The sequence below is a fragment of the Budorcas taxicolor genome, chromosome 22, assembly GCF_023091745.1.
Source record: "Budorcas taxicolor isolate Tak-1 chromosome 22, Takin1.1, whole genome shotgun sequence".
Classification (NCBI taxonomy): Eukaryota; Metazoa; Chordata; class Mammalia; order Artiodactyla; family Bovidae; genus Budorcas; species Budorcas taxicolor.
In genome coordinates, this window is record NC_068931.1 from 20530974 (window position 1) to 20547290 (window position 16317).

Here is a 16317-nt window from a genome sequence, read left to right on the forward strand (position 1 = left end):
CACTTTTGGAAATCATTTTGAAAATTCTAAGAGAAATCCAATACTTTGAAAATGAGTTTTAACAGTCATTAAAAAGAGCTTTACAATGACATGTAATTTGTATGAACATATATTGTGAAAGGACATATCTGAACATGCCCAACACAATACCTGACACACAATAGGCATTCAATGAATAGAAGCCAATATCGTCACATACAGTCACCACTCATAAGCTCTATTGTATAGAGGCAGTGGGGTCTGCTGTTCAAACAGACCACATAAAGCCAAGTAGCGCCTGCAAGGCTCTAGTTTGAGGTTATGGATTTTAGTTTAGTTCTTCTTTCTCCATCTTGGGAGAATAACACAGTGTTATGTTCTAGGCACATGAGGGGATCTGGTTAGGTACTAAAAATATTTGTGTGAATGTCTAGGTGAGGAAAAGGTCTGATTTTAAAAAAAGAAAAGAATTTTTGATAGGATTCTGGGCACAAGTGCAAGAAAGTGTTGCAATCTGGCTATTACATGTGATGGAAACACAATCCTTTCCCTTCTCTTAGACTGAATTCCTATCAAGTTATAAAAACAAATTCTGACCCTTAAAGTAAGTCTGTCAGATTCTTAGTCTAAATCAGAGTTTTATGGGCTTACTGCCCATAAAATACCTCAGAATGAAATCCAAGCTTCACACAGTGTGAATGAATGAAAAAACACTGAAATTTGGGATCAGAAAAAAGAAAAAAAGAAGTAAAAGTCATCCAGACAGCCAAGAAGCAACGCCTGGGTCCTTCAATCTCAACCTCAGTGGATGCTCCACAATTGACTTTCAAGTCAGCTGCGTGTGAACAGAAGCCTGTGAGCATGACTGTGTCCTGGCAATTACTCTATAAAAAGCTCGGCAAGGCGGAAACTTACAGCAAATTTTTTGGAACATATTAAGCATGTGGTTTGACAGCAAAGGGCCAAGGCCTCAAAAAACAAACAAACAAATTCAGCTTATTATTTTTTTTTAAGTTTCCCCAATAAGCTATTAAATCCTTTAAAGCACATACACAAATATTTCCCAACCTCCCTCAACAAGAAACAAGCTCTACAAAATCATGTCCCATGACATACATCAAAAAACAAACCAAACAAAGTAAAATAGAAAACTTCAACTTGCTCTTGTGATATAAACTAATCTTTCTGAAAAAAAAACCTAGATTACTGGGATGAACAGTATGTCCTAGAAATAATGCTAGCCACAGCTCCAGTTCCAAAAATTCACTAGCTGGCCATGATTTGGTGAGATCTGTCTTTTTCTCTTCATATCTCAGAGTGGGGAGAAAAAAACAGTTCAAGAGTATTGGCCTTAGCTCTTCTGAGTCAGGGAAGAACAGCAAGGAGGGGCCTTAGTAACCTTTTACTTCAGGGACTGAGTGACTAACACTGCTGCTGCAGGCCTGGTGTTTGTCTTTGTTTATCAGTTTAGAACAATCATCACTGAGTTGTCATAAGACCGAGGGAAACTCCACCAATACTTTAAAAAGTGACAAGACTTCTGTTTCAATGGACAGCTTCACAAGATACTGTCATTTTAATATAAAATGTTCCAGATATACATATCTGACTAGAAAAAGATACCAACATTTAAAAAATATACAGCATGTAATAGACTTTTCTCCTCAAATCTAAAATAAAAGATTTGAAGATTCAAAGCTACATTAATGCAAATATCTGCCTGTTGCAAGTATGCTTTTTGATTAAATTGGCATACATCAAGTACAATTAGAAAGGTTATTTATAACGAAGAAATACATAATTCTGCATCTTAATGGGGATGACAATTACAGCTGATGGTTGCTAATTAACATTACTTCTGCTCTGGATCTCAGATATTTCTTATATGATCTTTATGCTGGCAACGGACACAACTAATTCTAGAAGGCCCAAAAGGGTTAATTATCAGCAACATTTCTGCTCATAACAAATTCACTGGTAACTTGCCCAGCTCTGGCTCCACACTGGAGACCAGAAGATCAAGCTGAATTGGGTAAACTCTGACTCAGAATTGTGTCAGGAAAAGTATTTATTCAGCTTTGTGAGCAAAGGTGCAGCTACCCACTGGTATCGGGAATGACAGGAAGAAAAGTCCCTCCAGTCCTCTCTTCAGGTGTAATGGTCTAGGGGTGTTACCTGTTCTGGTCCAGCAGAAATGCATGGTACTGTTTAGTTCAGTGGTGCCACCTTCTTGTGCCAAGGTGCCCACTGTGCCTACTTTCTTGGACACCTAAGGAGTGTGTGATCAGTGTTGGAGGCCAGACGTAAAATAGAAAGACAGAGGCATTGCCACTATCAGCACAGAAAACTATAAAGCCCTCTTTGCTTGTGCTGTAAATTACATATTTATTTTGTTAGCATGAGATAGATGAATATTTTCACACACAAAGGTGCCCTGCTAAAATCAGGATAAGTGATATTAATGTCCTATGGTCAGTATTATTGAACCTCGAAAGCAATAAACTTTATGCGTCAATAAATATTACATTTGCAACATAGTTAACATTCCCTTACTGTCTCTAGCACTTATTACACATTGTAACCGCAAGTCTACAATACATTATTCATATTCGGGGTGTCACCAAGTGATGGATTGCTGTAGGAGAGGCTGTCCTTTAAATAAATCAACAAATAAAAATGCAAATGTTAACATTTTCAGCCACAACTTTTCCCATCTTGAATGGGGAATGAAAATTTCACATTATACTGACAGGCAGCAGAGAGAACAATTAACAACCTACGCTGAGAATGAGAAAGATGACTTTGCCATGCTGGGTTTTATCACCTGCACATGGACCCATATGGGACTCTCCTAGGTGTTAGCACTTTCCAGAGAACAAAGGAAAAACTGTCTCCCACAGCCCCTGTTCCATCCCCATCCTTTTCTGCAGGTCTTGACAATTCTTGGAATTTTGGGTAGACAGGGAAAGGGCTTTTATTCTTGTTCTTCTCAGTACTGTCAAAGGTTTCTTGGAATGAAGAATAACAGGCTTTCCTATTGCATTAAAAGCTTATATGTAAAAGTACTCTATAAAAATTCCTTTTCTACACTTTGAAATAAAAAGAATTCAAATAATCTTGATTCTGAAATCTGGAAAGCAACCACTGTGCTTTCTTGGTAACTGATTTTCATAGTACTGAATCTTTTTTTTCAACTCTGCACTTTGTATTGCAGACCTATAATATGCCATCATGCACTTCTAAGGATAAAATCTGGGCTGCTGCAGATTGTTTTATTTAGCCAAATGCTCATTATTTAAGAAGCTTCTGAGAATCTGTATTTAGCTGATGTGCAGTATTAAGAAGTAACAGAGAAAGAATCCTTTTTTTAAGGTCTGTAGATATGAGTCTTCACTGTGATTTTAACCTGGGCTTGTAAAACTCCACAAAGTTGATATGGTCATTTCAGAAGATGTGTGCTGAGGATGTTCTATAAAACGCTTACTGGGGAAACATTTTATTCTTCTTTTTTATGCCTCTCACGAAATTGAAGTGCAATTATCAAAAACACATTAGAGTAGTGTTAAAGATCTGATCCAAGATCTTTGCATCAAAGATAGGAAAATTCATTTGAAAACCCAGATTGCCTTTCTTCTTTACCTTAACTCCTCCATTACTATTATCCTCTGTGCTGAGTCATTTCCCAAAAGTTCTTTAAAATTGTTTTAAAATCTATATTTATTGGATAAGATGCTAGGATTTTAAGTGCTTAAAAAATCATATCCCCAAGGAAACACAAACATGCCCTTTTGGTGTTAATGTTTATATATTCAGCCTTAAATGTATAATATAGGAGTTGGCTTATTAGACATGAGAAATTTTAATAACATATTTCTTTTCTTGATTGTAGAAAAGGCCAATCAAAGTATTAGCTCCTCAAATGTCTCTGGTATAAGTAAATATTGACAGTCATTTAACTGTAGTACAAAACCCACTATGGTTTTCAGTATCAATTGATTCAGTAAGTTAAGTTTATAGTCCAAGTGTATAACCATTTCAGGATAAATTGGGTAGGACCTGCTCCTAAACATTTTCTGATGAAAGGTAGGATTAGCTTTGTGTTTCTATGGAAACCCTGTCAATTACCATTACCAATTAAGGACACGCATGGATAAAGGAAAAGGTTCCAGGGGTTCTACCTGGTCGTATTTAGATGATTCCAAATAAGGGCCTCTCTCTTGAGTTGGAGACATTAAGAATTGTTAAGATTTTTCACTTTTTATTAAATAACTCAGCAAAAGTTCTCACCTGGAGAATGGCAAAGCAAAGAATCCCTGAAACTCACCGGGAGCTGTCATGTTGGGATGATGATGTAGCTGGGGTCACAAGCTCCTTCTGGCTCCCGGTTGTCATAGGAGACGTAGACGCATCTTTTCGAACTTCTGCCACTGTCCCTGCATGTACAATAAAGGAACTAATTCGGGCATTCAATAAAAGAAAATGCAAGAGTCTATCATGAATAATATATGAGAGATTACAGGAATCCCCAAGCTTTAGAAGTAAGCTGTCTTCCCCTCTGAAATGCAACAATGGCAGATGGAAAGCTCAGTGGGTTGTTTTGGTTTTGTAAACACCAGTGGTCCACAATATCTTGATTTTAAATATGTGGATTTGTGCAATAACAGACTAATTAGAGATTTGGTTGGTAAACCTGATTATTAAAGTCCTGATGATTTGCGTTTAGGGTAAAAACGCCCAAGAAAGTAGATTGCTTTATTTTGCTCCTTTTAACTGTCTTAAGAAAAGTTCTTTCCTCTCCTTGACAAAATAGAAAACAGAAAATTTGTACCTTTAAGCCCTCCAAATTAAATTGATTCTACCCCCAAAAAACTTTCAAGGTAGGCATAAATTGTGAATGCTTCTTTTAAAGAACTCAACATTGGGCTAAAACAAGTAAGATGCTCAACTAACCATTCTGGGGCTAATTTGGTTTCTGTTTCTAACAAGCAAGGTTTAGTTGGTAATTACGTTTTACTTTTGGAGTGCTAAGTAATAACATGGCATGGAAAGAAAAAATCTTTTGTTTTTATTTGTTTTATTATTACTTATTTAATAATTTTCTCCTCTTTTAAAAAACATTTTGAACAAAAATTTCCAACTTTTAATTTATTAAAAATGTAATTGAACTTTTTCATGTATCAAATTCTGATGACAAAGCCGGAAAGACCTTGCAAATCATCTCATCTTACTTCTTTTTGATAGATGCTTTTTGTAGGAAAAGCTCTGGCTACTGTTTCATTTTTTAAAAATGTTTTAAAAAATTTTATTGGAGTATAGTTGACTTATAATGCTGTGTTAGTTTCTGCCAAACAGCAAAGTGCATCAGTTGTTACATATTCATAACTCTTTTAGATTCTTTTCTGATAGGTCATTATGGAGGACTAAGAACAGTTCCCTGTGCTACACAGTAGGTCCTTATTAGTTATCCATTTTATGCATAGCAGTGTGTATATGCCAATCCCAATCTCCCAATTTATCCCTCCCCTCTGCTTCTGCTTCCCCCCCTAGTAAACCATAAGTTTGTTTTCTATATCTGTGACTTTATTTCTGTTTTGTAAATAAGTGCACCTGTGTCATTTTTTAAGGATTCCACATATACGCAGTATCATATGATATGTGTCTTTCTCTCTCTGACTTACTTCACTCAGTATGACAATCTCCAGGTCCATGTTGATGCAAATGGCATTATTTTTCTTTTCTTATGGCTGAGTAATATTCCACTATCTATATGTACCATATCATATTTGTGTGTGGATGATTTCCCACATTTACTGTATGTTTGCCTTTACCAGGCAAATGAGCTTTCCCATTTTTAATTTTCTTGTTTCTATTATAGCTGTGGTCTCTTTTTGTTTTCTTTTTACCCTGCCTAGAGAAGTTTCTTTAGCATTTGTTGTAAAGCTGTTTGGTGGTTATGAATTCTCTTAGATTTTGCTTGTCTGTAAAGCTTTTGATTTCTCTGTACAATATAAATGAATGCCTTGCTGGGTAGAGTATTCTAGGTTGTACGTTTTTCCCTCTCATCACTTCATTATTTTTAAATTTTACTTTACAATACTGTATTGGTTCTGCCATATATCAACATGAATCCGCCACGGGTGTACATGTGTTCCCAATCCTGAACCCCCCTCCCACTTTCCTCCCTATACCATCTCTCTGGGTCATCCCAGCGCACCATCTCCAAGCATCTTGTATCCTGCATCGAACCTAGACTGGCGATTCGTTTTTTATATGATATTATACATGTTTCAATCCCATTCTCCCAAATCATCCCACTCTCTCCCTCTCCCACAGAGTCCAAACGACTGTTCCATACATCTGTGTCTCTTTTGCTGTCAAATAAAGCATGCCACTCTCTTCTGGCCTGCAGAGGTTCTGCTGAAAAATCAGCTTATAACCTTATAGGTATTACCTTGTATGTTATCTACTAGTTTTAATATTTTTTTCTTTGTATTTAATTTTTGTTAATTTGATCTGTATGTGTCTTGGCATGTTTCCCCTTGGGTTTATACTGTGTGGGACTCTCTGAGCTTCCTGGATGTGATTATTTCCTTTCCCATGTTATGATTTCTTCCAATATTTCCTTAGGCCCTTTGTCTCCTGGGACCCCTGTAATGCAGATGTTGGTGTGTTTAACGTTGTCCCAGAGGTCTCTGAGACTGTCCTCATTTCTATTCATTCTTTTTCTTTATTCTTTTCTGCAGCAGTGATTTCCACCACTCTGTCTTCCAGCTCACTTCTTTGCTCTTATGCCTCAGTTATTCTACTATTGATTCCTTATAGTGTATTTCACATTTCAATTATTGTGTTGTTTATCTCTGTTTGTTCTTTAAACCTTCTGTCTTTTTGTTAAACATTTCTTGTACCTTGTTGGCCTGTGTCTCCATTCTTTTTCCAAGATTTTGGATCTTTATTATTATTATTTTGATGCTTTTTCAGGTAGATTGTCTATCTCCTCTTTATTTAGTTGTTCCTGTAGGTTTTTATCTTGTTCCTTCATCTGTAACACAGACATATTTCTCTGTTGACTCGTTTTGTCTAACTTACTGTGTTTATGGTCTCCTTTCCACAGGCTGCAGAATCGTAGTGCCTCTTGCTTCTGGTGTATGTCCCCTGGTGGGTGAGGTGTGTCCAGGGGCTTGTGCAGGCTTCCTCGTGGAAGGGACTGGTGCCCTGTGGTGGGTGGAGTTGGGTCTTGTCCTTCTAGTGGGCAGGGCTGTCAGGGAATGTGTTGGGGATGGGGTAAGCTCAGGATGACTTTAGGCAGCCTGTCTGCTGATGGGTAGGGCTGTGTTCCTGTCTTGCTGGTTGCTTGACTGGAGGCGTTCCAATACTGGAACCTGCAGGTTGTTGAGTGGTTCCAAATGGGGACCCCTGAGAGAGCTCACACAGATTAATACTCCCCGATGCCTTCGCTAACAATGTCCTTGTCTCCACAGTGAGCTATGGTCAATCTCTGTCTCTCTAAGAGATCCTCCAAGACCCCTGGGTAGGTAAACCCAGGTTCCTATGGAGGTATTACTTTCTGCTAGGTCCCAGTGAATGTAAAATCTTGTGTGTACCCTCCAAGAGTGGAGTCTCTGTTTCCCCCAGCCCTGTGGAGCTTTTACCTAAGCCCTGCTGGCCTTCAAGACTAAATGTTGGCAGTTCTTCCACCCAATTCCATACCCTCAGACAGCCTTAGAGGGCTATTTTAACGTGTGTGTGTATTGCTTGGTGAGAGGGCTGTTTTTAGTATGAATGTTTGCCACCTCTTTCCTCAGCGTATGCTGGCCATTATCCTCTTGATACGGGGGTTTGGCTGGTGTGGTGACCAGAGCCTGCCCTGGATATTGAGCTTGGGGGGGCTCCCCTTCGCTCTGTAGTTGTCACTGCTCTGTCAGGGGCAGGGTCTGCTCCCGAGCTGCTGTAGTAGAGGCCCCAGATCTTATTCTTGCTGTGTTTCTCATCTGCGGTGCAGGTTTGGGGCACTCCCACAGGGAGAGAAGACACTGAGAATTCCTCCTCCGGCGCTATTCATCTGTGGGTATGCTTTCTTGTGTTATTTTTCACCTGCTGTGTGAGCTCCGAAGTTACTGTGTTGCTGGCACTGCTCTCAGCCCCACTGTAACAGTGTGTATGCCAGCAGTTGGCCCTGGTGTCTTATCAGGCTTTGTCTTCACCGGGCCGCCAGCATAAATCCACTCAAATCAGGTCTCAGGATTGCAGGAATCCTGGATCTGGACCCACTGCAGGCACTACAGGGGCAGCTCAGACTGACTTGGTCCACTCCTGACTGTAGTGCTAACAAGTTCCACAGCTGCTACAACCAGATCTGTCTCAGTTGTGGGGGCACTTGTCCATTCAGCTGTGCCGCAGGTGCTGAGTTTATGAAGATGGTCACAGCTATTTAATCTGTGGTTCACGCAGCAGCAGGGAGAGACTTCAGACCTTCTTCCTTCCTTGCATAGTCCCTGGGGTTCAGCTTGGGTTTCAGCCTCACCTCTGTGCGTGGGCCACCCACAGGCATCTGCTCCCCACCTAAGTGAGAGGGGGCAGAGGCAGCGACTGAGATGCATTGGCGCTTTGGAGGGAGAGGGGAGAGGTGGCAACTGCCTGGGGTGCGCGTGCTCACCCAGGCAGGAGCGGGGGAGGCAGCAGCCGACTGGGATGAGGCTGTGACGGCAGCTCCGCCCTTCATGCCTCACTCAACAGTGGCGCTTCACTTCTACAGCATTCTGGGCTTCTTCCAGCAGCATTCCTGGTTGTGGAGCTCCTCACTCCTATCCCCTCAGGCTGTCTCCGGGCAGCCAACAGCAGTCCTCCTCTTGTCGGGTCTGCTCTCCAAACCCCACGTTCCACACCAGTCCCCCTGTCCACACTGGCAGGCACACGTCTGAGGCTGAGGTGCGCAGGGTTACGCACAGCCCGCCTGTGAACGTCTCGCTCTGTCCCGCCTGCCACAGACCGGCTGTGGCATTCTCCTCCAGAACCCAAGTCCCCCCTTCTGCCTCAGCTGATCTCCCCACAGTGAGGAGGATCCCCTGGGTGCAGGAACCTCTCCTCTACTCCAGTTCCTCATCCCCGCAACCCAGACCCACAGATCCTGTCCCTCATCCTCTTCTTTCCTTTTCTCTCTTTCATCTTTTTCTGTGCTTTCAGGTGTCCAGGGTCCTCTGCCAGTGTTCAGCAGGTGCTCTGTGAGAACTGTTCCATTTGTAGATGTATTCTTGATGCCTCTGTGGGAAGATGTGAACTCCACATGCTGCCACTCTGCCATTTTATCCTTCTCCCTCCTTCTTCTTAATGTTATTTTCCACATAATATGTGGAATATTTTGTGTATTCCAAAAATACACAAAACATTCTTGTATTTTTCTTGGAAGACTATGAGAATCTCATTCACAATTTTCTTCTGGTTCCTAGGAAACTGTTGCCCAAACTGTGGAAGAAGTTATTTGGGAAGAGTCACTATCTCTTTGAGGAAATGGTGAATATTCAAAAGATCTGAAAAGACAGCTTTGGTGTGTTAGGAATACCAGATCAGGAATACCATATGCTAACTCAGGGAATGGCAGGGTTTAGCTGTGACCGGAGAAAACCAGGCCTGCATAAGGTAAGAGTCTTACATCTGTGGAGATTAGCATCAAAACAATTACCAAGATCCTGGTATTTAAAAGCCATACTCAATACTGACTGTTCTCTATCATGTAGAGACGTAAAAAACCAGCTGGCCAAAAGCACAGTTCAGACTTCTTATACACAAACCTGTGGGACCCTCAGCCCAAACCAGTACTTTCTAATAGTGGACATTAACTCCGTCAGTTCATACAATGCATGAGTCAGTAAATGTTGACCAAGTAAGTACCTAATGATGCACTGGGGCTAGTACCAGGATTAAATTCAGGCTTAGTTTATGGAAGGGAAGGAAGATGTGAGTAAGAAATGAGACACTGAACAATCTGGTGAAGAACCATAAATAACTCAAGGCAGTATAAAACATTATAAGGTATTAATAACAGCCAATAGATAACAGTGCTTAGTATGGGCCTGTTACTGTTCTAAGCCTTTTCCATATACCATATATTCATTTTCCTTTTTAAAAAAATTGCTTCATTGAAGTATAATTTAAATACCATAAAATGTATCCCTCTAAGTGTACAGTTTGATAAATAGTAGTAAATTTACATAGCCAGTTTTTAATATTTTTGTCATGCATTTGCTTTTGTCATTCAATTTTAAAGTATTTCATCACTCCAAAAGGTTTCCTTATACCCATTTATAGTCAGTCTCTTCTCTCTGACTGTTCTGCTCATATCCCCTTCCAGCTCTATCTCTATAGTTTTGCCACTTCTAAACATTACTTATGTTTATCCTCATAAAAACCCTTTGTGACATATACTATTTCTTAATATCTAGTTACAGATGGTGAAAACAAACTGTCGGGGACCTAAATGAACCACCCAAGGTAACAAAGCTAGTAAGTGACCAGCATTTGATCCTAGAGTTTTCACCATTATGCTATATTGCTGAGAAATATAATATGAAAAGTCTGAGGAATTAAGAAGTGGGAGAGATCATATCCAGCTTCAGGGTTAGGGAAGATCTGATGCAGGAGGTGGAATTTTGAAAAAAAGGAACAGAGAGCATAGAGTTCACAAAAGCATTAAATTAAAAATCCTTATAGCTAAATATTTAATAAATTCAGGAAATAGTTCTTGAGCATCACTATGTCCTTTGCTAATCACTTTAAATAACTTCACCTGCATTATTTTATTAATCTTTATAGCAGTTAGTAAATTATGTTATTGTCCTCATCTTATACATAAAGAAGTGGATACTGTGAAAAGGGCAAGCAGCCTGTCCAATATCACACAGGGCTGGTCAGAACAAGGCTGGGCTTTGAATGCAGTTAAGGTTGATTTGATTCTGAATTGCAAACTCTTAGACACCGTGTTAGTTGGGCTCAAAAATAAAACAAAGCAGCAACAACAATTTTAAAAAATCCACACTGGTCTGTGGAGAGATTATTCTTGTATCAGAGCTTAGAACAGAATGGAACAGAGAGAATGGAGGCAGGAAAAGCAGTTCACCATGACTACAACTACTGGGTGCGATCCTGGGTGGCGGAAGGGAAGACATGGAATTTGGAAAATTGGCACCGCTGAACCTATTTGCAGGGCAGAAATAGAGACACAGACGTAGAGAATGCACTTGCGGACACAGCGGGGAAGGAGAGGGTAGGAGGGACTGAGCGAGCAGCACTGACCTACATACACTGCCATGAGTGAAACAGATAGTGGGAAGCTGCTGAATAACACAGGGGCCCACCCGGGTGCTCCGTGACAACCAAGATGGCTGGGACGGGTTGGGGTGGGAAGCTGCTGAATAACACAGGGGGCCCACCCGGGTGCTCCGTGACAACCAAGATGGCTGGGACGGGTGGTGGGGGTGGGAGGGAGGCTCAACAGGGAGGGAGTATACACACACACACACACACACACACACACACACACACACACACACACACACACACACACACACACATGCACTTAAAGCTGATTAGTGCTGTTGTATGGCCGAAACCAACACAACATTGAAAAGCAATTATCCTCCAATTAAAAAAAACACAACACACTTACAATGAACATCAGAGCTTAGCCTGGCCTAGCTTAAGTGTGCTCACAACATTGACATTAGCCTATAGCTGGGGAATATCTAAAACAAAGTCTATTTTATGATAAAGTGTTGAATATCTAAAAAAAGAATAATAATAATAGGAAGAGAAACAACTGGGAGGGATTTGTGGCTGAGGCGAGGGGGAAGAAGAAGTGCCTGGTAGTAATAAGAGAAATATCTTGTTAGTCACTATTACACAAAACTTGAACATTAGTCTTTTTATTCTCTGCTTTGATACTTCTTGCAAAAACTTGGTTGAGACAATTGATATTTGATGGGAAAATTTTTTTTAAGAAATTTTAATAGAGTACAGAGACTTCTATATTCTTCATAAATACACAGAATTATGAGAAATCCTTCATAATTGCAGGCATAATAATGTATGTATATATGCTCATTCATTTTTCTAGGTCAAGGGACCATAGTTTTCATTAAATTCTGAAAGAGACTCCAAAAAGTTAAGAATGATTGCTCTAAGGCATAGGGCAAATTTACCTCTTTTTATTAATTCTTTAAGCTCTATTCCTTATTAAGTTTACATAAAGCTATATATCAGCTTTTGATATTTATTCCTTCTATAAAATTTAATATTAAGTATACCAACAATTACATATAGTTAATGCATATTCATAGAATGACATCTCTCTCTCTTAACACACACACACAATGTACACATTTTAAAAACAAAAGTGCTGTTAAGACTATCATCCATTAGGCTGATACTTTTCACACATAAAGGCATATGTTTATACATATGTAAATATATGTGAATATATTTATGTAAATAAACACACATATATCTTTGCATACACAGATGGAATTGAATATACTGGATCATATCCTGTTTTTTCAGAGCTGGGGATATGTCTGCTCATCCATCAATCAACATCTTATGATAAGAGAACTTCTTTGAGTTCAATGTTTAAGAAAAATCCATTTCTGGGCCTTTGTTTCATTTTGCATTTTTAAAATAGCTGAGCTATATTATAGTTTCAGTATAGTTTAAAGAATAAACATTAAAGAAAACACCAAGGTAAGCCCTTTCTAGATCAAGAAAAAGTACTGGCGGCATGCCACCTGGAAGCATCACCAATACACATCTCTGATTACAATCTCTTTTTGCCTCCAAGAGCCAGCCACTAGTCTTTTAATTATTACCTTTCTTCTTTATAGGTTTACCACTTTAGGTATGCATCCCAGAATGGCTTAGTATGGATGCTTTAAAACTTTATACAAAGAGAAATATATATATATATTCTTTCTGAGACTTCTTTTGCTCAACATTATGTCTGTGAGATGAGTCTGTGTTGATGGTTTACATACCTGCAGTCTGTTTCCTTTGCTATATGGTATTCCATTGCATGCATTTATGACTTCTTATCTCCTTTGCATTTGGAGTGTTTCTGGTTTGCGGCTATTTTGAAGAACGCTGCTGTGACAGAGGCTGCTAGTTATCCACCACAATGCACACAGCTAGCCTACATTCCCTGCTCTCCCTTGTAACTAGGTATGGTTACATGGAAAACTAGTGGACACTGTTGGTGCCATTTCAGGCCTATTAAAAATCTTGAAACCTCTCATATGTAGTTTTTCATACCCCTACTCCTCCTTGACTTTCTATGGCGGGGCCAACAGTTTCTTACACAAACTCTTTTAGGAAACAAAGGGAGAAAAGACTTTCTGACTTATTTAAAAAGAAAATTGTGGTAAAAAACATATTTACCATTTTAATGTGTAAAATTAGGGGCTTCCCAGGTGGCGCTAAGTGGTAAAACACCTCCCTGCCAAAGCAGGAGACACAAGAGACGTGGGTCTGATCCTTGGGTTGCGAGGATCCCCTGGAGAAGGGCATGACAACCCACTCCAGTATTCTTGCCTGGAGAATCCCATGGACAGAGGAGCCTGGTGGGCTAGAGTCCATGGGGTCACAAAGAGTCAGACACAACATAAGCGACTTAGCATGCATGCATGCAATGTGTACAATTCACTGGCATTAGGTGCATTATAATGAATGTTGTGTAACCATTGCAATGCACTAGTTCCACAACTTTTCACTACTATAAATGGAAACCCTGTACCAAGTAAGCAGTCATTCTCCATTTTCCGTTCCCCCACAGCCCCTGTGAACCACTTAATGTCCTTTGTCTATTTTGGGTAGTTATATAAATAGAATCATACAACATGATTCCATCAACATGGTCTTTTGTGTCTGACTACCTTCAGTGAGCACAATGTCATTGAGGTATATCTACACTGTAGCATGGATAAGACGTTTATTCCTTCCTACGGTTAAATTATATTCTACTGTAAGAATTTTTTACATTTTGTTTCATCTGTTCATGGAGATTTGGGTTCTTCCCACCTTTTGCATATTATGAATAGAGTTGTTATGATAACGTGTGTAAGATTTGCTTGAAAGCATTTGAGTGGAACTGACAAGTTTTGTGGTAATTCTGTGTTCATGTATTGAGGAATTATCAAAGTGTTTTCTACAATACTCCTCAATTTTAAAGTCCCAGCAGCAATGTACGAGGGTTCTGATTTCTCTACATGTTCTCTAACTTTTCTTTTTCTTGCCATGCGTAGAAAATACATTTATTATTTTAATTTTGGGGGCATCCTGGGTATCTCGGCTGGTAAAGAATCCACCTGCAATGCAGAAGACCCCAGTTTGATCCCTGGGTCAGGAAGTTGCCCTGGAGGAGGGATTGGTTGCCCACTCTTGTATTCTTGGGCCTCCCTAGTGGCTCAGATGGTGAAGAATCCACCTGCAATGCAGGAAACCTAGGTTCAGTCCCTGGGTTGGGAAGAGGGCATGGCAACCCACTCCAGTATTCTTGCCTGGAGGAGCCTGGAGGGCTACTCTCCATGGGGTTGCAAAGAGTTAGAAATGACTGAGTGACTGAACACACAGCACATTTTAATTTTTGATTTCTTGACTATTCTTTTTATTGGAGTACAGTTGTTCCACCCTGCTGTGTCAGTTTCTGCTGTACAGCAAAGTGAATCAGCCATGTGTATACACATATTTGGTGCTTCCTTGGTGGCTCAGATGGTAAAGAATCTGCCTGCAATGGAGGACACCCAGGTTCAATCCCTGGGTTGGAAAGATCCCTTGGAGAAAGGAATGGCTATCCACTCCAGTATTCTTGCCTGGAGAATTCCATGGACAGAGAAGCCTGGTGGGCTATGGGGTTCAGTCCATGGGGTTGCAAAGAGTTGGAGATGACCGAGCACCAAACACTTTCACTTTTCTTATCTAAATGGCCTCTTTTGGGTCACCAGCAAGCACTGAGTAGAGTTCCCTGTGTTGCACAGTAGGTTCTCATTAGGTATCTATTTTACACATAGTAATGTATATATGTAAGTTCCAATCTCCCAATTCATCCCACCCATCTCCTTTCCCCCTTGGTATCCATACATTAGTTCTCTATGTCTGTGTCTCTAATTCTGCTTTGCAAATAAGATCACCTTTATCATTTTTCTAGATTATATATATATATATATATATACATTACTATACAATATTTTTTTCTTTCTGACTTACATCACTCTGTATGACAATCTCTAGGTCAATCCATGTTTCCGCAAATGACACAACTGCATTCCTTTTTATGGCTGAATAATATTTCATTATATGTATGTATCACATATTCTTTTTCTTTTTTTAAACTAGAGAGTAATTCGGAGAAGGCAATGGCAACCCACTCCAGTACTCTTGCCTGGAAAACCCCATGGGCAGAGGAGCCTGGTAGGCTGCAGTCCATGGGGTCGCGAAGAGTCGGACACGACTGAGTGACTTCCCTTTCACTTTTCACTTTCCTGCATTGGAGAAGGAAATGGCAACCCACTCCAGTGTTCTTGCCTGGAGAATCCCAGGGACAGCGGAGCCTGGTGGGCTGCCGTCTCTGGGGTCGCACAGAGTCGGACACGACTGAAGCGACTTAGCAGCAGCAGCAGCAGAGAGTAATTTCTCCACAATGCTGTATTGGTTTCTGCTGCACCACAACATGTATCAGCCATAAGCATATATGTACGTATAGATACATATATCCCTTCCCTCTTGAACCTCTCCTCCCCCAATTCCACCCCTCTAGGGCATCACAGAGTGCCAGGCTGGCTGAGCTCCCTGTGCCACACAGCAGCTTCCCATCCACTCCACACATGGCAGTGTACAATGTCAATGCTATTCTCTCGACCTGTCCCACCCTCTCCTTCCCCCACTGTGTTCAGAAGACTCTCCTCTACGCCTGTATCTCTATTCCTGTCCTGAAGTATGTTCATCAGTACCACTTTTCCAGATTCCATATACATGGATTAACATACAATATTTGTTTTTCTCTTTGGTTCACCCACCTCATTTCAACAGACTCATATTTGTTCTTTTTTATGGCTGAGTAACATTCTATTGTGTGTGTGTGTATATATATATATATATATATATATATATATATATATATATATATATATGTGTATAGATAGATAGATAGATATACCTCAACTTCTTTATCTATTATTTGTTGATGGACATCTAGATTCCTTCCATGTCCTGGTTATTGTAAACAGTGCTTCAATGAACACTGGGGTACATGGGCCTTTTTCAATTATGGTTTTCTCAGGGCATATGCCCAGTAGTGGGATT

At 40.2% G+C, this 16317-nt stretch overlaps 1 protein-coding gene across 1 annotated transcript in view; it reads right to left on the minus strand.

Annotated features, from left to right (window-relative positions):
• KIAA1328 (KIAA1328 ortholog) overlaps window positions 1-16317 on the minus strand; it is a 443695-nt gene that overhangs the window by 67104 nt on the left and 360274 nt on the right. Inside the window, exon 10 of the mRNA XM_052660503.1 lies at window positions 4304-4412. Coding sequence (XP_052516463.1) covers window positions 4304-4412 — 109 coding nt within the window. The remainder of the gene's footprint in view (window positions 1-4303; window positions 4413-16317) is intronic.